This window comes from Nipponia nippon, unplaced genomic scaffold (assembly GCF_047370975.1).
Source record: "Nipponia nippon isolate SJK-2023a ecotype South Korea unplaced genomic scaffold, ASM4737097v1 scaffold_11, whole genome shotgun sequence".
In the NCBI taxonomy this organism is placed as follows: domain Eukaryota; kingdom Metazoa; phylum Chordata; class Aves; order Pelecaniformes; family Threskiornithidae; genus Nipponia; species Nipponia nippon.
In genome coordinates this window covers 21,038,199-21,064,681 of record NW_028262302.1, presented here as the reverse complement: position 1 = coordinate 21,064,681, position 26,483 = coordinate 21,038,199, and the positions used below count along the sequence as shown (strand labels likewise).

The 26,483-nt window shown below is 41.0% G+C and overlaps 1 protein-coding gene across 1 annotated transcript in view; it reads right to left on the bottom strand.

Moving 5' to 3' along the window:
* KIF26A (kinesin family member 26A) overlaps positions 1-26,483 on the bottom strand; it is a 101,959-nt gene that overhangs the window by 47,212 nt on the left and 28,264 nt on the right. Inside the window, exons 3-4 of the mRNA XM_087747864.1 lie at positions 20,629-21,129; positions 4,427-4,593 (exon numbers count right to left, since the gene is read on the bottom strand). Of these exons, the coding sequence (XP_087603990.1) occupies positions 4,427-4,593; positions 20,629-21,129 (668 nt within the window). The remainder of the gene's footprint in view (positions 1-4,426; positions 4,594-20,628; positions 21,130-26,483) is intronic.

Genomic DNA, 26,483 nt, shown 5'->3' with positions numbered 1-26,483 from the left:
CATTCTCCTCCTCCTCCTCCTCCTCGCTGCCCTTCTCCTGTCTGTTCTTGGAAACACCATTTCCTCTTTTCCCCAAGTGTCTGGGTAACAAAAAACCCAACAGCCTATTACAGCTTTATACCACAATATGACAATATTTACTTAGTTGCAAGCATAGCCCACAGAAGGGTCCTACAACTATCTCGCATATTTTCACTTAGTAATATAAAGTTTGTTCAGGTTCCTTATACAAAAAAAAAAAAAAAAAAAAACAACCTGGAAACAGGTATAAAGTGTGGAGCACTAAGCAAGGCATGGCTCATGCCACACCAAGGGACAAAGCCCAGCTGCATTATTCTGAAAGCTGAAGAATGCAAGATTAAACTTCTCCTCCTGCATTGTAAGGGTAAACTGGGAGCTTCTTCACAGCCATCCATGCCCATGAGCTGTGCTTTTTGCTCTGGCTTTCTTATTCTGTCAGTGACCTACTGAGAAGCTGCATTTTCTGCTAAATCCTCTGGTCCTTCGGTAACATGACCATTGAGTAATGTCTGGCAATTTGCTTGTGTGACACAGTCAGATGTTAATCAAAGCTTTCCTCCTTCTATGACAGATCAGAGTGAAGAAAAAAGCTTAAAACTGATTTAATTTCTTAATACGCTTCTGTCTGCTGGCTCTAATATTTGGCTTTGATTTTGAATACTTAGCACTTCCATGATAGACACTCTGCATTTCTAGGAAATGAATAAAATACCTTTTTTTTTTTTTTTTTTTTTTGAAAAGCAGAACATAATTAAGCTTCAAGAAATTAAATATGACATTCAAATGAGAAAGAGCTTTGGATGAATATGTAGATTTGGGCTGCACATATGCTTAACAAAATCAATGCATTCACTGCAAAGACTATCTTAAAGATACTCATTTTAACCATGGGTACCTCTTATCACCAGGTAAATGTTTCACTGCAGGTCTTAATTATTATTTTCCAGGTGAGGACATGAACTCTCTGTACGGTCTTTTGAGCTTGTGACCTTACAAACACAAAGCTATGACTCTCACCAAGGAACAAACTGGAGTAATAAACAAACCAACCAACAAAAAAACCTGCACAGACCTCCTCCCTTCCCAGGCACAAGACAGCCCACAAGCAAGAGTCAAAGGGTGTTATTTCACCAAATAGAGGCTCTAGTTTTAATGTGAAAAAGACATTTATTTGCTGCCAGAAAACTATGCCACAGCCCAAAAGCTAATTGTGCTAGGACCTGTACAAACACAGTTAACGCTGTTTCATAAAGAACAAGACTGGAATCCTTCATTCATGTGAAAAAAAGTCTGTATCTAGTGTTGTTGCTGTTAAGGAAATCACAGCTGCAGTTTCCACAAACTCCCTATGAAGGCTTTTTCTTCCAAAGTAACTAAACCTGCACCCCAATACACTCAGTGTTACCATACATGCGCATTTTTGCTTAGATACTTTATTTCTATGACAAAACAGCCCTTTTCCCAAGCTAAGGTCCCAACCACAGCCCCTTTTACAAAAGGGCTCTTGTAAAAGGATGGAGGTACTCAGTAGATTTAGTCAAAGACAGGGCAATGATTTGAAAAAAATAAATGTGTGTGTGTATGATTATCAATATATTAATTGCATTTATTCCAGTAAAGAACAAGGAACAAAATGTGCCAGGCTCTGCATAATGTGAGTAACACACAGGCCCTGCTATGAAGTTCAGAATTTAAGTGGCTGAGGAGAGAAAACATGGTAAGGAAAGATTCAGCAAATACAATGAGTGGGGACCACAGCATAACACTAGTGCCGTGACTCCTCTTTCATCTCTAGGTGCTTGCTGAGAGAGGATTAGCTGAACAGAGAGATGAAGGACAGAGAAGTGGATGCTGCTGCAAAGGATTCAAGGCAGGGATGACCTTCTTCCTCAACGTGCTTGAGGCTGGATGGTGCAAAGGGAAAGAGGAGATAGGACTGGAAAGGCTGGAGCAAAGAAGCCTGATATCCCATCAGTATTGAACAAAACCAGCCTAAAATGTTGACATCCCAACACTTGTGGTCCCTGGATAAGCTGCTTCCACCCCAGTTTCTGCCAGCATCTGTCTCTCACTCATCCTTGAAGATTTCTTCCTCTTCCTGTCCCTCCTGCTGACTGCAGGGCTCGAGGGCAGGAGGAAGGCTCAGCATGGAAACTTTGATCCGTAAGGTCCCCATGGCAGGAGAAGTCAGAAGAGAAGATGGAGCAGTGGGAGAGGGAGCCTCTGCTGAGGTTAATGCTGATGGTGGTGGAGCAGCCTGGCTAGGACTATGCAACGGTACCCACCTGGGGATCTGCTCAACATATTTATGACTGCCAGGGATTGATAATGGATCTCTCTCCCCCAGCCTTTGTGAGATTTTCTGTGTTTCAATTTGTGTTTTTAATCACAGTCATAACCGATCTTGTTTCTTGCATGCTTGCTTTTAGGGAACCTGAGATTCTTAGACGGGCTCTGGAATACTGAGAAATGAATGCTGAAATACATTGATCAGCAGTGTGATGAAAGATCATGAAAATGCTACAGAACTAATTCAGATAACTGATAACTGTTAAAGGAAAAATTTATTTCTCACTTAAGTCTCTCTCTCTCTCCAACAACAACCACAAAAAAAGAAACGTAAGTGCTTTGTGCAAAAAAATTTCAACCAGCTTTGTTCTTTGGTTAAAAAACTGAAGAGAATCAATTTTGAACAGAGGAAGCATGCGTAGGGAATAAGCAATGTACTAATGGGTTTTAAAATGTTTTAGCTAGCACATAGCTGCTAAAGCTATAAAACTCTGATTCACTCAAGGCAAAGACAGATTCATGAGAAGCAATTAGGGCCTGATCCAACGTACAATGATGTCATTTGCAGTCTTGCTGCTGACTTCAAGAATCTTTGAATCAAGCCAACGACAATCATTAGTAATGATCTGTCGCTTTACAATAAAACCAGAACTGAGTTTTGCTGACCAGTGACAGAAGCATCACTGGAAGAAAAGATTTTGGGTCTTATTTCAGATTATTAGGCACTGATGTCTTTCCCTCAGTTCCAAGGAGGGTATTTTATTTTCTGGATTCCCCAGTGAAAGTTACAGTCTTTACATTTGCTTACAACATACAGATTCACACTGAAATAAATCCAAAGTAGATTAAGCTAAATCACACTGTTCATACCCACAATATGCAACACAGTAATGAAAGCTGTGCTGCTGTCCAGCCTAGGTACTTTGGAGGGGATTCATCTGTCCTTATTTAGGTAACTAAACAAGAAAAGAGATGTCTGAGCGTTTCCCCTTACCTTTCCTCTCCTTTCCCACTGATTTCAGACACCTATCTTAAAATGAAACAAATCATCCTTTGTAGGCAACCATTTCTCTGTGTTGACTTTAAACCTGCAGCACTTAGCACAGAGACAAAGCACTAACTTAGACACACCACTCTTGGGGCAGTCATTTCCCAGCCTCTTGTGTACAGATGGACTGTGATATGTAGGCATACAATGCTCTAGACTCACTATACTATGTTCTTCTAAAAACAGAACTTGGGAAGTTGAGCTCCATTCTGAGGTCAGATTGTAACTTATAGTAAACATCATTTTTTAATGGTGCAAAACATCTTAAAGATCAAGGAAAAGGAAACAACACAATTAGCATCATGATTACATGATAAGAAGAATCCTCACTCAGTGCATAAATCTGACTTTAATGCCATTCACAGACATACGTTTTTCAATATTGTCTCAAAACATGTTCAGTTCTGAATTAAAAAAGGAGTTTGGAATGCAAGTACAAAGCCCTGAATTTTGTTGTTTTAAATACCATCTGCTTGACGGCGTATTGCATTTAATCAACATTGCTAATTACAACAAACATTTCACAAACAAAACTAACATATCATTTTCATTATAAGACCCAAGAATGGGAAAAAAAAGATTGTTCTGGGGTAAAAAAAGAATGTATTAAACTGTTGTAACTGTTGTTACCAGCTATGGAAAAACTTTTGTTTGCACACATAGGCCACGCTACTGAATAAGAGTCTAACTTTTTTTTTTTTTTTAGATCTGAGTGAAAAAAACTTTGTTACTTCAGCTTCTGCTCCAAGCAAACCTACAGAACAACAGACTTGCTACAGGTGGAAACATCCATTAAGGACTAGACAAAGACCAACACACATTCTCTTGGGTTTTGGTCAACCCAGGTTCCTGCTCAGGTCTCCAGACAGAGAAATGGGGCATCACCATCACATGCCTGCTCCCCAGTAGCAGTGGGAAGCCACAGTCATGACCAGGCGACCAACTCCACATCTCAGCAACCAGCACCACATGCTACACCTTCTACCCATAGCAAGGAGACTCAACAGCATTTCACAAACATTTGAAGACCCATGAGCAGTTACAGAAACCAGAAAGGTGAAAAACTACCTTATGAAGAACGAAGCTGCAGCTGAGGTACCTGCCGAGACCCCGGCTGGAGCAACCAGGCTCTGGGAGGCTGCCGAGCTGCCTGCTCCCACGGGGTCAGAGTTGTTCTGCCCTGAGCTGATCTGAACATTGGGACCATCCTGGCCGCCTTCTGGTGCTGTTTCTGCCTGAAAAAAATAAAAACATATATACAGGTTAATACACTTGCTGAATGGACATGACAGGGAGAAATCTCATGTGGCACTTCCAAAGAGCATCTTTGTAAAGGCGAAGGTGAAGATAGCAGTGGCTGAGGAGTGATACAGCTGGACAAGAGTACCGCAGTAGGTCCTGCAACAGGGAAGGTAAAAACCATGACTGCCGCAGATGAGCAGAATAACATAGGGACCCTTTGTGATAGGTAATGCACAGTTAAATTGTTTGACAGGCATGAAGAAATGGAAAACGATAAGCAGAACCCTTTTGTTTTACAGTGTTATTTGGGAGCTGGCAGAACTGTTTATCTGGTTCAGTTATAACTGTCAGGAATTATTTCTCAGTGGCACATCATCTGCAAGACCTATCTGTTTAAGAGGAACTAACCAAGCAGTCACATTTGTAACATGTTTCCACATGAATAACCCCAAGAACTAAATAAAAAAAAATTGATTTTTTAAAAACATATATACAGCCCTGCTTTTCAGCATTATCTGTCTTAGCAGCACAAGTACATGTCATTTTTGTCTCCTGCAAACCATTCCAGTGGAAGAACAGGAGTGACTGGAGATGCATCTTCTCCAGCATAATGCATCTGCAGTATCTGAGAGAGAGTGGGGGTAGGGGGGAAGGCAATTGTTTTGGGATTTTGCCAAAATATCAGACATCTGTATTGTGAAATTGTGTCATGTCGGTATCTTCATGCTTAGGCCACCAACTCTTTCAGTACCAAGTTCAATTAAGTCCCATCAGTCAAATGCTCATTGACAGTGCTGGGAAGGCCTCCTTTTACGAAGAACCTGCTCTATGTCTAGGAGTACTGAAGATTTAATTAAAGACGACACCACAATAAATATTTGTCAAAAGAGTTAATTGCTTCATGTATGATAATATATGATGTTTCTGTCATCTGAAATACTACTTTGACATTTCCAACTAATTAGCTAAAATAAATTCCAGAAAAGGAGACAGCCTTGTAATGAAGCACAAACGCAATTAAGTACTTCCTGGGATGCCACCAAATTTTAAATTTTGTGCTGCCATAGATCATGTTTTACAACTACAGATATGCAGACATGGTAATAGGGCCTTCCCAGTTACATACACACCCTCAATTTTCTCATACACTGACAACCCAGAGTTTTTCTCATGAGAACTGAGGCAACCCCATTATTAGGTATAAAGTAAAAGAAAACTGCCAACCGAGCACTGCTCAACTGGTGAATGAAAGGCTGTCTGGAGTTTCATCTGGACTCATTCCCATCGGCCGAGCGCTGAATTCCCAGTTCCCAGCAAAGTCAACAAGAAGAAAATGCACCCAGCTCTTTTGAAGGTCTGCTCTTTAAAGATTAATACTATTATCAGTATTATGGAGTGGCTGACTAATACTTTACCATAGACTGCTCCACAAAAAAAAGTACGTTTATAGAGCTCACCTAAGAGATCTGAGTCTGAGACATAGAAGAATATTCACGCAGATCAACTTAATCCTAGCAAAGCTACTCACGCTAGAAGCCTAACTGGAACCTTTGAACAACCCTCTGCAAAACCCTTCACTTTGTAATACAGAAGTCTCAGAAGACTTAGCGATGCAGGCAAAAAGGCAGTGACCAAGCACTGCTAGAGGTCAAGACTGGCACAAAAAATGGTATGCCAGCAATATGAGCAGGTACTTGAGCATTAACAAATTGAAGTGACAAATGTGTGGTCTTGACCTATACCAGCCATGGAAAGTATATGGCATGGGGAAAACAATGCAGACTGGGAAAGATCCAAATGTGACATCTGAACTTCTGAGTTACATGAACTGATGCAAAGCAGTAATAATAAGCGGAGCTTACTATGGACTTAGCAATTTACAGACTAAGAAATCCACACCAGAAACTCTGGAGCCAGTACACAGGGCTCACAAATTGGCATGCCAAGAGGCTGCCATGCACAGCAGCCAGTGGCATGATGGCCAGCAAGAGAAGGGAACCCCACCAGCAGCCACTGGCAGGCTAACATTAGTGTTTGAATACTCCCATATGTTCTGCCAGGAAGACAACCCTAACCCTCTGTCATGTGTGCTGTTGTCTCAGACTAAAAATTACAGGGTCAAGATGACTTCCCAAGACATATTTTGCCATTCACTTTCCACAGGGGACGTATTAGACGACAGGACTTTGAAACAAAGAAAATCACATGTTTAAGCAAAATATTGAAAAAAGAAGGCAGAAGCAGCAATGTGTTTCTAACCAATCGTCCTTTAACTAATGCATAATCTAAATGATGGCATAATCTAAACCTAAATATGACATCTGCAGAGTTAGCACAAAACTTCAGTGAATTTTACAGCAAAGTGTAACAGATTTGTAAGAACTGACGGAATCTGTTAACAGATCAATTCCTGTAAAAGCTATTCACACTTAACAAAAATATGAGCAATGTATAACATACATTCCTTTTTCACCACTTTTTTATTTCTTTGAGAACTTAGAAGCCTACATTTCTAAGAGACCAATGATTGTGCCTGTGTTAGATGCCTGTGATATCAGGCATCTAACTTGAAATATCCAAATCAACCCTGACATTTCAAATACCAGATGGTTAATATACTTTCCAAACCAACATATCTAGGTTGGACATCTGTAAATTGCCTTTCCCACATTAAACACTTTTGAAAACTCAAACAGTGATTTCTGGGTAAATTTGGAAATTTTATTCTCAGTTCTGTGCGTGCATGAAAGGAGGATGAGGGGAAGCCGAGGAGAAGGCTTCTTGATTCTTGTAAAAAGTGAAGTAAAACATGCAAGATAAAAATCATCAGAAGACTAGTGCAGAAGACAATCCGTATCTTTTTCATTAAGTCTTCAATTACCCAATTAGTATTCTTAAGCACAGAGGTAACATCTGTTTTGCTGCATGATGAGAAACTTAAAAAGCACAGAACAAGTTCTTCCAAGTTTAGGATTCATTTCAAGGACTGCGTGCACCATCCAAAGTGACAGCATTTTCCAGCACAACCATGTTCAGCTCTCCCTGAGACAGCTACATCTCTCAGCTGATGAGAAGGGCTCAGGTATGAGGAAATTTGTCAGGTCCAAGTCATTTGCCCTGAGGCAGGAAAACTAAAGACAAATAATGGGACCCTCCCTGGTTTGTCACACAACAGTTTCAGCGTGTGTGGCTTACAGCTGCTGAAGGGGTACAAATAAGATAAGGGGGTTTTGGTTTTAAACTAAATGTAGGAATTATTTCATGAGTCTTCCTCATCTCAGCCTATGCTCTTCTGGGGATTGCGTGTGGAAATTGTAATTCTCTAGAGGAATGGGAGCAACTCTGCATGACTTTTTTAAGCATGCAAGTCTGCACAGGGAGAAGACTCCAGTCTGCAGCTGAGAGGGAACTGTGCTTCACCGTTTACTAAATTTTCATAAATCACTCATGATCAAACACAGAAATCACAACCTTGTCACTATAAAGTGTTACTGACTGCACTGAATATTTAAAGTGTCATAGGCCTCCGCATCCAGAGATTAATGTTTGTTTTAATTTTCTAAGAAAAGGTTTGCCGGACAAAAGCCATTAACCCTCTGGAAACCAGCTAATCCTCAAAGGAAGGATTTCCAAAACTGCTCTATAGGGCCCCTTCCCTCTACTCTCTCCGAAGCCACATGAAAACTGGTACCAGTAAGAGCACGGCAAGGACAACACTTGAAAATGTCACACCAGACAGTTTGCATGTGCAGGAATGACCGATGTCTCGGTGCTTCATATCGATGCCTGAGTCACGGACAGGAGGGTTTCAGTGCCGGGTTCCAGTGCCCGTCCTGAGGACGTGGGAGCAGAGCTAGATGTGCTGCGTTTTGGCTGGCAGCATCCACACAGGCAGCTGAGGTTGGCAGGGCCACAACAAGCAATGACAGCATAAGTTGTTCCCAGTTAAGGTGGCCAAAGGCTGGGGGAGAGGGCAGGAAGAGAGGGAGGTGACCTGACATCCTCAGGCTGTGGAGGTGTGCTGGGCAGAGCAGGGGCATCCCCTGCCCTGTCTCCGATTCCCGGCACACAGGTTGCCTGCTGTGACCAGATGGCAGGAAACATCTGCCCAGGTTTAAACAAGTCAGACTAGCCCAAAATTATGCTGTAGAGAAGTTGGCTATAGATTAAATTTCCAGGTACACAGTGCACTGTCTGGCCATTACCATCTAAAGGACAATTACAACCCTAACAAGCTCTTTATAAGTTTGAAGTGCAAAGTCAAAAACTAAGCCATAATGTTTCCAGTTTCCTGAATATTTCTATTCTCTGGACATTGACCTTTGTCCAGGGATCCAAAAAAGCCAACCTAGGTGCTGCCACTTTGTAACTCGTGCAAAATATGTGCCTGGTGACAGGCAAGAAAAACATGGGAATATAAAAATCTAGAGAAAAATAGATCAATCCCAGGATTGCACTGCTATGGTAAAAGAAAACCAGAACGTTAGATAAAGCCGCAACAGAAAGTAATCACGTATGATGTCTAAATATAAGTATGGAGAATAGACTCACAGAAGAGGGAATGGAGAAAATTACAAAAGTATCAACGAGTGATACACATCTGTGTAATCAGAGTCAGAACTCAATACAATTTATTTTATATCAAAAAAAATGAAAGCATTCAGCAGGGCTTCAACAGTGAATTGCAGGTGAAGCTCTAGCAAGATTAAGCCTGAGTCTGAACTGGGGCTTTTTTTTTTTTTCTTTTTTTTTCCCCTTTTTAAGTTGTTTTTACCCCCTTCTGACTAGCAGGCAGACATACAGAATTTTGAGTATTTGCTTTAACTTACTATATTCCCCTTTCAGACTGGAATGTCACAGCCAATTAAATTGTAAAAACTGCTTGATCGAATGATTTTGCAATATATTAAATCTACTGTTTGCATGTGATAAAACAATAATTTTCCCCAAAAATGATTCATGCTAAGACTCTTATGACCTACTACCACTAACTGGAACAAACGTGACTTAAGTCTCTATCTAGATAATGCTCATCCTATAAAGCCTTCCTTCTGTAAGCATGGGTAAGTCCTGCATACGTCTTCTATGTGAAATGTCTCCCCCTCATGCCTAGCATTCTGTAAAGTTAACTGTGCAGTATACGCCATGTTGAAGTGAAACGTGTTCCGGATAAACTTTTTACTGCCTTTTGACAATGTTTCCGCCAGGGCTCATTATAAAATAACTAGGGCATTTTATAACTACAATACACTACTGTAGTTATTTTATAACCTGCAGCTGCAATGTGGTAACGAGAATGCCTAAACCTGTAGTTTCAGACTTTTATGTGCATCTCATGTTCAATGTGAATCAAATGCAGAGCATAATATCCCTTCCCCCAAAACAGGTTTTCAGCTACAAGAGCTGCTAATGCCTGGCTTATCCTTGATCTCTGAAGATGAGGCAGAAGGAGAAAAATCACAGGGAAGTAGAACTAAATAGAAATAGGAGGGCTCATCTGCTGTCACAGACTAGAAAGTAATATAAAAGAGATCCAAAAGCAACCTCCGGGCCCTTGCTTTTTGGATTAATATCTGAATTACTGAGACAGGTTAAGGGTTTGCATCTTCACCACCAAAAATCACTAGCAGCCTGTGCTTCATGCACAGAAAGGACTTCATCCTTCAACTGCAGGGGACATGGACCCAGCTGCATTCAGAGCTGATGCCCTTGGCAGAACAAGGATGGAGAAGAGGCAGCTTGTTCCCCTCTGGCTAAGGGGCTCCTGATCTCACCTTGGCCCAAGATCTCTCCCAAGCCATACTCCTTGGTCCCTAAGAAATTTATTAAGGTTTTGGGGCAGGTCATCTACGCCCATTCCTTCCTTCAGCCTGCCCATGTTCCCAGGCTGGAAGGTCTCTGCAGCCAGGGCTCTGGTAGCACAAAGATGCCACCACACAGTGATGGATCAGTGAATTCACATCAGCCACTCAGGACAGTGGTACTGAAAGAGGCAGCAAGCAACGGGTTTTTTTTCCCTTCTTCACAGCTATCTGACCACCAGTCACGCAGACTTCGCCCTCCTATCTGCACATGTAAACCCACCATTTGGAAAGTCAGGAGGACATGAAAAACAGCTATCAAGAAGGACCTATATCCTGCTGCACATAAACACTCTCAAATTGGGACTTTTCATGTGCAGTGGGTTTAAAACAGCCAGACTAGAGGAACTGTTTCTTCTAATGCCTCCAGGCAAAGAGAAAGTGTTGCCCAGAGCCCTCCCTTCTGACATGTATTACAATAGTTACAGCCTCCAAAGCCAAAAAAAATACAGCTATGTACTGCTCAGGGTGTTTTAATTTACCATTGTGGTCAAAATTAAAAATGAATTGTTTATTCAAGTAGACAAATATACAGTTGAATCCCTTGCTTTTTGTCAGAGGCTGATAGCAAGCAAAGGAATTCATTAACAAGCTCATAATAATGCAAATTTCTGTCAGCTTAGGATTGGGTTCCCTACAAGAAGACAAATGCTTTTCCATTAGGACTGACTTCCACAGGCCAGATGCGTCTCTAACAGCAACGAAATATAGGACACATACAGTGCTTTGAATCGGGAGAACTTGTGTCACATTCCTGACTCCACAACAAAATTTCTCAATGACTTCAGGCAACTCAACCAAAATATCACTGTGCCTTGATTACTCTCTATTCAGCAAAATGGAATAACCATGTTCCCAAGAATTACAGGTCTTACAATTTTATTATAATTGTATTATTATAATACAATAGATACAAGAATGTAATTATTATATTGTTATAATGATTGACATAAAGTGTCAGCAAATAAAAGCAAAGGTGGACGGAGACTGTCATACCTAATTTCTATTGCAATCATGCTTGAACTGCTTATATATTAGATATAACTACTTTAAAGAGAACACCCCTTGGGACCAATTTGCCTGACAGCTACCACATGCAAGGCACCCATTGACTAGTACCTTGCTTGAAGAGGTACCAGCCTTCGTTACATGAAGGGAAAACTGGGTCTTTAGTACACCCAAACCTAGAGAACAAGGTTCAACTAGTGGCAAGGTCATGAAGCAGCATTAAGTTTCCAAACACGGGGACAGCTCTGTAATATGTGATCACTGTTGAAGGACACCGAGCTTCCAAATTAGGGATGGCGATGTGCAGATACTGCTCTTTCTTCCTTGTGGCTGTTCCCTGCTGACCTGCTGTTTACTCCCCACATGGAAACCATGTAACCCAGATGCACAGACAGTCATGACTCACCATGACTGGAGTGAAATCTCCAAGTCTGCAGATGTCCCAAAGCTCTTTCAAGCGGCCAAATGCCATGCCAGTGGTGAGGAACTCCAGAAGAACTTCCCAAATGTGAGTAGGTAAAGAAGTGTCAGGTGAGATTTGACACAGATAAGACCATGTATTTAGGGAAAAATAATCTAAACTACACCTAAACAATGCTGAATTCAAACTGGCAGTTACAGCTTAGAAGATCTGAAGGTCGTTGACAGTTACTCTGAAATCATTGCTTCAAGATGTTAAAAAAAACCCACCAAACAAATTTTGGACATCACAAGGTGGGGCACTGAGAACAAGAAGGAGGGCGTCCACACACATACTGAGTACCCGGTGCAGTCCTAGTCCTGCATCTCAAGACAGTGGTAGTGGAGTAAGAGAAATGACAGAGCCAAGCAAGTAAATGGTCAAGAGGATGGACCCGCTGCCTTAGAAAGAGAGATGAAAGAGGCTGGGACTCTGGTTTGTAGAGGGGAAGGCTGAGGGGGATCTGACTGAGGTTTACAAAGCCCTGGAGGACTGCTAAGCTGAAAGTGAGTACTTCTTTGCACTGGGATAGTGAACTTGTGCAACCTGATGACCCAGGAGGCTGTGGAGGCAGAGTGTCAGCAGGGTCAGAGAGGGATTAGATAAATTCCTGGACAGCAGGTCCATAAACAGATGCTAAAGGGAATAGACGGGGATGTGCCCCTGAGACTTCCCCAACTGTGCGTGATGGGGAGTATAAGCAGACTGCAGAAAGCAGCCAGGCTCTATGGCTCTCCCTAAACATCATTTCCAGCTCTGCTGCTGGAGACAGCCCTGGGCTAGATGGGCTGCAGCTCAGACCCAGTAGGATATTTCTTATGTTCTTATCATTCCCATACAATCTTTTCAGCAGAGTCTTTCTTAGCTTAACCAGTAAGAGGAGGTTGCGCTATTCCCATAGGCCCCCATGTGTACTTCAGAGACATTAGGAGAGGCTGGTGAGACTCAAGGGGATGTCTGCACAGCTACTCTGCATGGCCCAACTAAACCCAGACCCTTCCCAAGCCAGGCATCACAAGGGCCGCTCTCCCCTTCTCCATCCTTCCACTGCCTTCTTCATCCTTCCACTTCCACCCCTCTACAACAGCCAACAGCCTTGCCCAACTTTACCACCGTGACTTTTGAGAAGCAGAAGGGGGAGGTTCTGAACGGTAAATCCATTATCTTAGCCTAACAACACCAAAACCACAGCAATGGACTCCTGCCTATGGCACCTTCCAAATGCTTTCTTCAACTAAGGTATCAGAAAAGAACAAACTCGTCCAGTTTTGAGATAGTGGCAGCTATGCAAACCCAGAGGAATTCATTCATAATATTTGGGCACCAAATACAAGTAATAATAGTAATAGGTCAACTCTGGAAAATGCCTAACCACAACATCAGTTTGTATAATAATTTATATGGACTCACTTGCCTAGAAGTGTTTCACGCTTGAACCTTGCAAGTACTACTTTCAGATTCAAAGCAAACCTCTAATTATTGATCCTTTGTTACACTGGGAAATTACCTCATCGTAGTTTTAAAGTTCTATTTATAAGTCTAATAATCTCATCATTGATTACGGTGACTGTATTCTAATTATAAATCCATTATCTCCTCAACAATGAAATAAAATCAATAATGCACGTAAATGGGAAAAAAGGAATTTAAATGCATACATTAATGTCATTTCAAGTAGCACTATTTTATGCACCATCTCTAACAAAACTGTGTCACATCATTAGCAATAATGTGAAAAATCTTTTTCAGTTAACAGAACTGATTTGATGCTATGTTCAGTAAAGAGGCAATCCATTCCATTAAACACACACATATGAAATGCTTGAAACATCTATGAACTCTACCTATACATCATAAATTCTCTCCCAAGTGCTGAAACAGGAAAGTAGATACATTTTCTATTGATGCTTTTTAAACCTCCTTTCAGATGCTACCACCCAGGGCATTTCAGTGATTCTAGTTGCAAGTAACAAAGAGCATCAATATTTGCCACATGCTCAGCCACTCATGCCACAAAACAACAGGAGATGCTTTCGACAACGCTCACACTGTGCACAGCTTGACCACCTGGAGTCCAATGACTTCAACATGCCATCATTCCAGTACACAGTTTATGGAGCAAATGTTAAATTCAAAGTGCTTTCCAAAAAATATACGATGTTCAATCCTATTTTACACAAGCAGGACCGGGCAATCCACACTTGCATCCCGCTGTGCAAATCAGTTCTTTCCATGTGGTATAGAGACCACTGCAAAAGATTTCCTCTCCACCAGCCTGCACACAACTAAGGTCTGAGCTCAGCCTAAATTTATCTGGTTTCTCTGCTGCATTAACCTCTGAAACCAAAGGGCATTATTCAGCTGCAGCCCACCCCTAACAACCAAGGCAGCCAGTGCAGAGCAACGGTAGCCTCATAAAAGCACTTCTACATCAGCTATATAGAGTCTTTCTCAAATGCTGGATGACACTTCTGAGCTCCAGCCAAAAAGTATGAGCCTTTCTTGTAAGGTGATTTCTAATGTTGGGGTGGCATGGGATGCATCGATTAACAATCAGTTCACTGGCGAGTTCATAGTGGAGCATGTGTACAGCATAAATGGACTAGCAGGAAGCAAAAGAAGCTGAAAGTGAATTGAGTGAACAAAAAAGGCCAACCCAAAGAAACTCATTCAAAGGTGAGAGTAGAAAATTTAAATATTTTGGGTAAAAACGGAGGGGATTTTTTATCTTAGTGTAGCTTATGATGCACTTGCTGGATGACAGAATGTCCTACGGGCCAAAGGTAAATCCTGTGGATTATCATTTGCACATAATCTCTAAAGTCTTCTTGTCTTAAATCTACGCCTGATGAGTACAGGTGAAGTCTGGGCCAACATTCTTTATTATTGCTTGTTGACTTCAATTGTCAACAAAGGCGAGTATGGACTTGTTTCCCTGCGAGAGCTGTAATAACAACTGCTTAGCCTAGAGGAGTGAAGGATCAAAAGAACTGTTTGCAGGTGGTAATTTGAGCCACAGGAGGGTCTGAGTCCTGAGAATAGTTACCCTGTCCCACACTGCAAAACCAATAGTATGGCAGAAGTGTCAAATACACAATATAAAGAGATGCAATCTATACCCTCACCTAAGAAAATGCTCATTTCCATCTTGTAGCCAATACCCTTTCTGTCAACTCAACATTTTTCCTAAGTCACTCTGATACCTGGGTATACTTTAAAAAGTAACCTAATTTTCACCTTCAGCATCCTACACTGAGGGCAATCTAGAAAAAAAGAGCATGAAGTCCTTGGCAACTACACAAAACAGAGGGCTACATTTTCATCTGCATGTTTAAGGCTGAATTTCCAACCCACACTTTCTAAGCCTGTCTGCTACGTGGCTGCTGGGCAGGGTCTCACAGGCTCCGAGTGCAAGGCGCCAGTAGCAGCATCGTCCTCCCACATCACACCCCTCCCTCTGCATTTGCTAAGGCAGCAAAGTACAATGCGAGGCAATACTGCTCAGCCGAGATGCAACAGTCTCAGGAAAAGTCTTTTCCACGGGGGCTATAAATTAAGTTAGTATGAGGAAAGCATTTAGTAACTTAGATCAAAAGGTCTCCTTCTGCTGTTCAGACTTGTTACGGAGAGTGACCAACACTAGCTTTTAAGATTTTTTTTTTCCACCCCCTTTCCTTTATGTACTTTCTCTACAAAAGCAGTAGCACCAACACCACTAAAGCTAAAGGGAAAAGCCTCTATGCAATCCCAGCCCCACCACCTGTCTGGGGTTTGCTACTGACTTCTGCAGAGCCAAGATGTTATATGTAGGGTCTGAGAAATGTCCCAAAGCTCAAAGTCATCCAGATGTCTCACAGACAAGATTTATGGCCAAAGCACTGTATTTTAATTGTTTCGTTACAAAATATATTTCACGCATTGTATTAATAAAAGGTCACTGAGAAAGCTATCAAGAAGGATTTTAAAAATTAATTTAAAAATCCATTTGGTATGACATTTATCAAAGTAAAAAAGTAAATGCTGGAAAGTAAATCTTGTCATTCCTCTGTTTTCCACAGTCAGCTTTTTATTGCATCTTCTAAGCAAAACGTAAGTCATCCTTGCTATAAACAAACAAAGAGGATTTAAGGAAAGTCAACAGAGGCTGAACGACCCTCAGATGAATCCATCTGGTTTACATTAGGGTAAACAGGAGACTTATTCCTAAGAACTACAGGGAAGCTTGAATTGTGACTAAAATAACTTTCAGAGATTTTTCACATTAAAAAAAATGAACATGACTCCTTTAACTTTAGAGTATATGCACCCATTTACACATGCTATGGGTGAACCCTCCCTCTCTGAACCTCACTGAATCAGGCCATAAACTTATACCTCACTTTTGTGAATACTCTCAGGGACATACATTGGTCTATTGATAAATTTACAATTTTATATACACATGCTTTAAAAGTTTTACTTAAGTCACTTTCAATTTTTCAGTGCTCCAGCTTTTCGAATTTCCTAATGGTGCATTTTTTCATATATTTTTAAAGCAATTTAGAAACTGGTAAAGATTCAAGGAGCTACAATATTTTGCCTTATAACCAGTACCATTTGTATATATTCGAATTAGAAATATAGTGTGGCAAGGATCTCATTTTGCATAAGATGAAAGAAAAAGCAATTTGCAAAACAAGCTCTATTTCACTGTGATGTCTTTATAGCACATGGCATGGCTACTTTACCGATTTTATGCAGTACATAACACTGCATATTAATAACACAGACAATTGAAAGCATACAATAAGACCTCTTTTTTCCACAACACACAATACATGCAGATACTTCTAACAGGTGTACAAGGTATTTTCAGCAGTTTTAATTTTCTACCTCTCAGTCAGATTCCAACATATCTAGGAAGCCTAAACTCCCTTTGCTCCTCTGCTTCTGTGTTAAACTGAGTGGCAATGCTGAGCACTGCTAACATTTTTTCATTTGAGTAGTAACCTTATATTCACTTGTCAGGTCTAGAATTAAAAACATCAATATAAAACTATTTATTAATTAAAAGTTGTCAGTTGTCCACTACAAATCAGCTGTCTTACCCAGAGTTATACCAGCTCCCTCCCCTCCACAGTGCTCGCTGTCTGGTCAGACTACTTATCACTGCTACTGGTGATTATTTTTTGTAATTTTTCACAACAGGCCACTTGGGTAAAGCAGCTGATTACATCTTCACCTTTTGCACCTTGGTTGCAATCCCAGTCTTCCCCTCCCTGGACCTTCCTCTGGATCCTTAATTACTGTTCCTCTTCACAGCTCCCGAAGCCCACAGTTATTATTTTGGTTCAAGCAGCACCCACACTATGCTTCAAAGATACATTCATGTTCAAAAAATTTATAATCTATATAATGGATTTTCACACTTGAACTCCAAACATATATTAAAAATTTACGACGTCCTGCACTTCTGACCCCCAACATTCAGCCCAGAAGTGTTTTCACAACCGTAAGTGACATTACAAGGTAATACATGCGAGTTTCGGGAGGGAGATAAGAGCAGAAATCAAGTCATTTTTTTTCTCTCTGCAGACAATTCCACTACCACCACTACTAAAACTAACCATAAATAAAAAACATGGGACCTGGAGAAATGTTTGTAGGTACGAGGTGTCCGGGGGTTTGGCAGCCATACCCTGGGGTGTATTTTCACCCCTGCAAGGCACTGGGCAGACAGCACCCCGCGTTGGTAACCCGAGCAAGGGTTTGCTCCATGTCACCCACCCAGGCTCTGCAACAGGCATCTTTGGCAGACAAGGCAAGCCAAGACAGACATCCAAGAGATGAGGAGGACAAAGCACCTCTTGGAGGTGCCTGTTGCTCTCCTGCAACTACACAGGAAGGCTCGGTAATTAGCTCAGAATAAACACCTGTCTTTTTGGCAGTTAAAAATAGTTGAGATGAACCCCAGCCTTTATCCGTGTCTGTCTTCCCATCTAGAAAACTAATCACGTTCACTTTGGATGGAGCACCAAGTTAAATCACTGATATGTAAAGCACTTGGATAACAGTTTTCTACCAGGGAGTTCAGCAGTTGTTTCAAGAACAATCCTTTGGTAAGAAAACAAGGCAAAATTAGAGATTCCAAGTGAAACGGGAGTATTTACAGAGTGGTCAAAGTAACTTACATCACTACTGAAAGTGCAGACTCCCAGGGGAAGGGACCATCTTTTTCTTTTGCATTTCTGTGGTATCTTGCCTAGATGGGGGCTGTAGACTCCAAGATGCAGTCACATTACACATAATAAATAATACATTCAATACTGTCCTTTCTACTGCAATTCTTCTTGCTCCAGAATTTCTCTAGCCAGACTAGCTTTGCCCCACAAGAACATGGGAAGGCTACTAACGACAGACATCTGCAAAAAGTATGTATATCCACAGGTCTCTCCTGGGTTAATCTTAAACCTAAACCCTGTCTCCAACTTCAGGAATGAATAGCCAAAATCAAAAAATAAATAAATAAATCAAGAAAATTTTTCTAATGGGGAAGGAAGTTCAGACTTGACAATCAATAGAAGCTGGCAAATCCCAGTCTTTGCAAAATTGTAAGTTGAGGCGAAATGAGCATTGGACAAGCATGTCCCGCGGTGGATGCTGTCCTAGACAAGGGCTAGACTAGCCGGTTCCTGAAATCCCTCCAATCCTATTTTCCTCTGACACCTGTGATTCCTCTGGGGAAAAGCGTAGGGGAAGCACTTTCTGCCTCACCCACCCAAATAGCTTCATCAGACACAAGGCTCTTAATAATACAAAAGGAATTCAGACAGACACAGAAAACACAACCTGGGCAGAGATGCACAACAGAGTCATTTGGGCTTAAATGAATTTGAAAAATTAAGAGAGAGAGAGAGAGAGAGAGAGAGAACAACTGAAGCCTAGCTTCTCTCCAAAAACTGCTTCTAAATCTAAACTGTCCTTGCAGATGACTGGATCACATCCAAGCAGCCTCCACACTCACAGTCTAACAGTGTTTGTCCTTTCATTAAAGGTCACTGTTTTCCAGGCTACTGAGTTTCTTTGCACATTTCTAGATCACACTTAAGCTCTCTTGCATTATACACATTTTCCCTTCACAGGGGTTAAATGAGGCAACTCAGTTTTATCTTAGAATAATGCAGTGGTTAGGGAAAACCACATCTATCAGCCAGCATGGTTAAGCAGGAAGAAATCTGGAGCTGGCTGTTAGTGAATTATTTAAGACAAGAATAAGGGCAAACAAGGAATGAGCAGAGAAATGGAAATACTTCGGCTTCCCGAGACTGCAGGCTTCTTAACTGCATAGATTTCCCATTATTTTCTACATTTCTGTGATATACACAGAATTTAAAAGATAATTAAAAGGTAACATCATATGCCTTATATTAGCCAAATTGATCCCTAATGCATGGTGCAGCATTTTAGAGAAAAGCACTCATAGCAGCAGTTCCTCATAAACTATGAAGAGCTGAATGGGCCATTTTTTTTGCTTTTCTCAATGTAAAATCATCAGAGAGCAATCTGACATCAGTGAAGATTCACTGGTTTTAAATGGAGACCCCTCAGAGGAAGGGATATGTGTCCATTCACAAATTTCCATATGAGAGAGAAGTATGGGAGCAAGGAATCACATCTCCAAGCCTTTTCTGGAAGAAAACACAACAGCCACCCTGTGAAAGTAATGTTATACAGCAGCACTCTTAAATATTTATCTCTGATGATCTTGCAGCTCAACCAGCTGAAGCTACCAAGCAATATTAGGTAGTGTTTATATACAACAGCACATAAGGCTTTGTAATTATGTTAAATTTAAAGCCGCCTAGCACCAACATACCTGGTCCTGCAAGATCTGCTACAACGTCTTTAAGTGAAAACCATTACTTCTGTTCGTACACATTTCATCATTACTCACAATGCCCTGTTCACTACCATGGGAAAACAGTTTAGGAATAAATCTTAGTCAAAATCAGTCACTATATCCTTCTTCTGAGCACAGTTCCACAGATAGTCACAAATCTGTAATGAACTTACTTTTAAAGGTAACATGCACCACAATAAAGCTTCTTCATTTCCCACAAGAGTTCTTAAAATATACACAGAATACAGGAAATCAACATCAATGCTTAAAATCCAAGTGCAATGACATTTACAGGCATGTGGCTCTGAAGCAACCTTCTGAACACCCTCCTTTACAGCAAACTGTTTTGCAGCACTTCTAACCCGAAGATTAATGCTCTCCATCACAGTCTATCAACAGCATCTGCTGAACTGAACACAGCCTTAGAAGCTCAGCACTAGACTTGAGGGTCAAGTTCATCTTTGATATGATCCCATGAAGCTCCCAGAGTTTCATGTGTGACAAACTTGGCCTTTTAAGTTTTTCTAAAGGGGTCACCAGGTATGTGACAGCCAAATAACATCACCTGCATACGTGATGCTAAAATAGGTGCAAAAACATCTGAGGAAAGGATCTCACCATCTGAGATAAAGCAAATTCCTTGTGACACCTGACAGAACATTGTTCAAAGCTCTTTTCCAGCTCTTGAAACATGGTTTAAAATACCATTAGCTGATCCCCTCTAAGATAAATATGTATAAATCTCAAATTTTATCTTTATCTCTCTGTATATCCACACACACGTAAACAAAACTCAAGCATCTGAATTATCGCTACTTACTAGACAAGCCTGAGGCAGGAAGCTGTTCACCCTGGAGATACTCCACATGCCTTCGAGGTACTGCTGAGCTTGGATGGTGACCGAGCTCAGAGCGCCGCTGAGACCGCTGGGGGCCACTGTAACTTGAACGCTGGAGTTCGGAAAACCGCCCCCACCTTGAGACCATCCAAGTCCCTTCTTCCTCTCTGCCCCAGAGAAGAGATTTGGTGACTTTCCAGGCTGCCTGCCCACCTGCCCAGCAATGAGTGGCAGGTCTCTCTGGGAAGAGACAGTGACCATCCTGGGTACCATGCTGGTCACGGCCCCGGCACCGGGTGGGAGGTCGGGCATCTCCGGGTAGCTGGCTTGATTGAGGGTGTGCATCATCTGAATGGCTTCCTGCTTCAGCTGATTCAAGTGAGTGGCACAAGTTTCGCATCTGCTCTCTCCTTCATTCCTGTTTTTCTGTAAATAGTCAGGCACTTGAAGCTTGTCAAAAATTAAAGCTGATAATCGTGGGTCCTAAAGAAGGGACAAAAGGCAGAAAAAAGCATACTGAGTTAAAACAATGCAGAAAGATATAAAGAAAGAAAAATATAGAAGTTCTCTCTCTGATTTGCTTTCCACTCATGGAAGTACTTTAAATCTGTTCTGGTAACTCAGCTTTTTTTCCCCTCGAATACCCTGAAAGACTCACAGGTCACAGCAGATTAATAAACCATAAGTGAGTTCATTTGTATGAGACCCAGCATGAAAATTATCATCAGAATTAAACAGTGGTGCTGTGATGTACTTGATAACTACTCATTCTTCTAATTAACTCTCCTTTGGAGACATCTAACATGCCTGTGTTTCCCATGCTCAGGAACATTGTTAGTTGAGATGCTGACCCTACAAATATCATAATGTGCTTCAAAAGCACACCACCACCTTAAACCCAGAAAAATTAGACTTTAGAGTATTTAAAAAAAATTAATGCGTGACCTGGTAAATGTTTTGTTGTCCTCACCCTCAGAAACGATTAATCAAGTGGCATAAAAAACAGTTTACATAGTGCTGCCCACAGCTGGCTCCTCCGCTAGCGAGGACCGTTATTTCTGATCTTTGCAACCCAGATGGTCGCAATATTCCCTTACGCTACAGTTGCTTTGATGAGAAATAGATTTGAGCCTACAGCCATGTGTGAAGGTGCAACAATGTGCACACTAAGAAGCTCATTTAATAGCAACACCTATTTTGTTTCCACAGAGCAATTTTTCCTCTCCTCCCCCTAATTCATTCTAAGGCTGCCCAGGCATTTTAAAACCCAGCTCTGTGTTTCCACTTCAGAGATAGAGTTACCTATCTCCTGAAACACACAAACACCTTCCCATCCCAAGCCTGCTACTGTAAAGATTAGTCAAGAGATTAAATCCAGCCCTGTTGTAAACCTGCTATCAAGAGTAATGCCATGCAGTAAAACTGACCCAACTTCACACACTCTGGTTGAGCTCTCTAAACAATTAAGGTTTTAATGAAATCACAGCGCAGCCAAAGGTTTATTTGTATAATTATTTTAAGTGAAAATATTTAATTTGCTTGTTAATAATGAGGGCACACAAAGCTAGTAAGTCAGCCATCCAACATATGTGAGGGGTATCCCCAGATCAGTACTCCTTTTTAAAAATGTATTACTTTATGCCAAGCTGCAATTGCTCTCTAGGAAATGAATGTCCTATTAGAAAACTAACTAATTCTGGTTTTAATTACAACACACATCAATAAAACTCTTTTAAGAAGTCTTGGCACTGGTACTTCGACTTTGCTCATTATTCTCTTTCAACTTTCAAATTCTTCCTTTGCTCTGAATTCAGAAACACTGCCTAACGTCTCCAGCAGCAGCAGCACAAAATTTATCTCATTTTCAGCTTCTGGACTACTCCTGAAATAGCTTTTAACCTACCTCACAAGACACAGTACAGTGTTGACAGAAACCATTGTGAGTATATCTAGCATCACATCATTCCGCAGCCAAAAACCATTAACAAAAGTTGCTTTTTCCGCAGTAATCTAAATTATTGTGTATTTACTGACTTTAAAAAAGGGAATTCTCAGCGTAAGGAAAGCTACTCCTGCTGCTGACTGAACAATAAATTGCATTCACATTAGTGAACCAGTTTACAAAATCAAATGAAAGACACTGTTTCATTTTTGTCTCTTTTCTCTTTATTGAGGTTTAGATCCTGGTAAAAATGCCTTTGAAGTTGCATCATTTGCTTACCCTCATAAGCAAACCTCCCAGAAGATGATAATACTAAATTAACAGATATTAGTGAGGAAAATAAAGTAATTAATATTTTAGAAACTTTTTTCTAACCCTTCAGCAGAAGTGCTATTTGTTAGACTTAAAAAATATAAAACTCAGTGCTGCGAGCACTGTTAAGCCTCAGGCAAAACGAAGGCCATGCAGTCTATCTCCCAAAAAAAACAAACAGCACGGCGCTCTGCAGAAGCCTTTCCAAGGGAGAGCCCTCTGAGCAAATTCTTGCTGAGGCTGACACACAGCATCTATTCAAACAGCCCCAGAAAACAGCACTTTCCAGCAGTGGGTGCCCCATCCACGGCCAGGCACATCCCTGGGCTCGCTCCTTTGATCCAAGTTGGGCACACAAGGAAGCACCTGCAGGTCCCGACTGCATGAGCCTCATCTGGCAATGTTTAAAATTGCTATCAAATGTCAAAAGTTTCAAATAAGCAATTAAAGCGAATTACTAGGTGAAACAGGCTTCTCATTTAAAAGAAACTACTTCTTTTGATGTAAAGAAAATTAATGACCCCAATTCTAGCTCCATAAACACAGTTTACAGTGTAAGGCAGATCAGTCAGGCCTGTCTTGCAGTTACAAGGAAATCAAGTGGATGCCATATTGGGGGGGGGGGGGGATAAAATTAAAAAAAATTATTTATTTAGAAAATTACACAGAGCAAACCATATAAGCACATGGTAAGCCAAATTCAAACCTTCTAATTTATTTATAGTTTAAAAAAAAAAAAAAAAAGAAAGAAAAAAAGCAAGCCATCTCATTTCCAGTGCTTGTATTTTGCCAAGCATTTACAAGAAGCCTTTTAACCTACTCATCCAGCCTCTGTGATCCCCAGTTTGCATCTGTGGCCATCCTCCTCCAGCACCTCAACGAGGGCCCAGCTGTACGGTTAGATTACTTTTATTTTTCCACTCTGTGCGACAAAAACACCTGGCTAATGGTTGGGCGTGAAGGGCAGAGGAAACACAAGTTGCTGTTAAAAACATTAACCATAACTTAAAAGTTAAGCCAGCCCCATTAAAGAGGTTTCACTACACAGTGACAATGCCTGGTCCTGGGGAGCCCCTGCTTCAGCAGCTCGCGCCCTAACAAGGCTGGGGTGGAAGTTACACTCTTGTCTTTTACAGAGGGAAGAAATAAAACTTGAGTGACCAAATGTGTTAGACGCACACGTGGGAGGGGGGGAAGCAGTTAAAGCCATCCTTGTTACAGCTCCGCCAGCAGAGGCCAGACAGACAAAGATGGTGTGCAAGTCGCTGGGGGGATTGGCACAAAAATTAAAAATACAACATACAAGCCTCTATTCCAAACAGTGCTCCAAAACCAATTTAGTCTGCTGTGCTACAAAGAAGATGACTCCTTTATTCCTGCACAGCATAAATAAACTATGCTGTCTTTGTCACACCTACTTTCCAAATGCTGTTCTTACCTTCTGAACAAGCAGGATAAGCAAAATACTCTGATGCTCTAACATTCACATCTTTCCCTCCTACTACCGAAACCAAAACCCTAATTTCAGTCTCAGCTTGCTAACTTTTGCATAGGGATTTTAGATATTCAAACATCACAGACTGTTAGAAGGGTAAAATAAATGGTCCTACTAGGGACAACTGCACTGGGGAGCCCAGCAGCCCCCAGCGAGGTCAAGGCACAAGATAATTACATATACTTATACGAGGAAGAATTTTCTGAAATGCCTGAATTTACCACTGTTTTTCAGCAAGCAGTCCTTACAGACACAAGCAAGCTTGCAAACTGCTGCTGCGAGATTAAACACACACGTGCAAATTGTCCACACGAGGAAGAGCACACGGACGTGGTCTGCAAGTCCTTCCAAACTCAACTGTGCAGGATGGTAAACTTGGGAATCGAAGACTGTGCTCCCACTAGAACATGGGGCAAAGCACCCGGTTAGTTCAGCACCAGCTGCATTTAGCCTGGGAGGCTTTACCTCTGAAACTAGGAGTAGGGAAAACGAGATCAGATTTGAAAACACATCAGCAACATATAACAGAAGGAAACAGTCATTTCTATGATTCTATGGTTTTAATTCATGCTCCCCTCTCTGATGTATACCTCAGCTGCTGCATTGCCTCCCTGTGAAGTCCAGCAAGGACCAAACAGGGTTTCATCTAGGCAGGTAACAGCAATGTGCTGCATGTGGGGCACACAACAAAACCCCTACCTCACAACTGTAAAATACTAACGGCCTTTGAAACTACAGACATACTCAAAGCAACTGGGATGTGGCCAAAGGGCAACGGTTCTGAAAAACCCCTCTACAGCTTAGGCACCAAAATCATAGCCAAGTTTTCAAAAGCATGCAACACCAAATGACCTTGCTGGAGCTGAACTCTTTTGAAAACCTGAAGCAGTCTGTCAGTAATATACTGCACTCAAAAAATTAGATTCTTTTGAAATTTTAGCTCAATCTGTAATTTCCCAAGTATTTAAAGTTTGCAGTTAGATCGTTTGTTTAGTTAACAAAGAGTAATAGAGAGCTTTTCCATTGCAAAAGAGAAACAAAGCTTTAAATCTTACCTGCAGCTACTGACTTGTAACTCCCAAACTAAGCAAGAGGAGAGGAGGCAGAAAAGCATCTGGATTCTCACTTAAGAAGTCCCTGAAGTAATACCCACCCATCTGTAACCTAATCCCTTCAGCAAGGAACTATCCACAGAGTGCGAACAAACGATGACGAACAAATGATGAAAAGTCAAATTGCCAACAACCGTCCTCAGTAATTACCTGCAATTCTGCCTGGCACTAGTTTCTGCAACGCAAGTGTATCTGTAGCAGTATTCTGAATTAAATTAAATTCTTGATATAAAGATAATTAAAAAGAAAGAAGAAGAATCACTGAATGTCACACTGAAATATATACTTAAATACAGACCTAGGTAAACAACATTTTTAAAGGATGCTTTGGGAGAAAGGAATGTACTTTCCCAGTGCAGAAGAATCAATGTTAATGATTTTTTGTCTTAATTGTCTTTCCAGATTTCTGCCGTGCTGCTTACAAATTAGTTTTTATCTTACATGACATTGTGAAATATCCACTAATATCTTCTATATTGACAAATACTTTGAAGGCTGATGCTTGCTTTCAACTATATAGCAGTCATTGTCAGAAAAAGAGAAAGAGAACACTATACTCAGCAAAACCAGAGACTGCTCAATGTAATCAAGGAAAAAACAGTGCTAATGGTTAATTTTTATTTTTTTTAAAGAAAAGTTTCCAAGTAGCTCACTGTCTCAAGGGAGTGAAAATATGAGCTGTAAGTCTTCAAGTAACTCATGTTGTGAATTCATTCGTTTACTGACCTAATCTTATCAGAATATAAACAATCAAGGAAAAACAAACACACAAAGCCTTCACAAAAACAGAATTCATGAGAAGTCCCATCTCCTGAGGGTTAAGGGTATCTGGAACTTGCAGTATAACTTTGCCATCCTTGAAAACAGCCCTCTGAATAAGCAGGAGAGCAATCCGCATTTCCAAAGTGAGCAAAATGCACATGCATTAAAAAACAAATAGATGCATTTTTAAGGCCAAATTCCAGCCTGCCTCTGT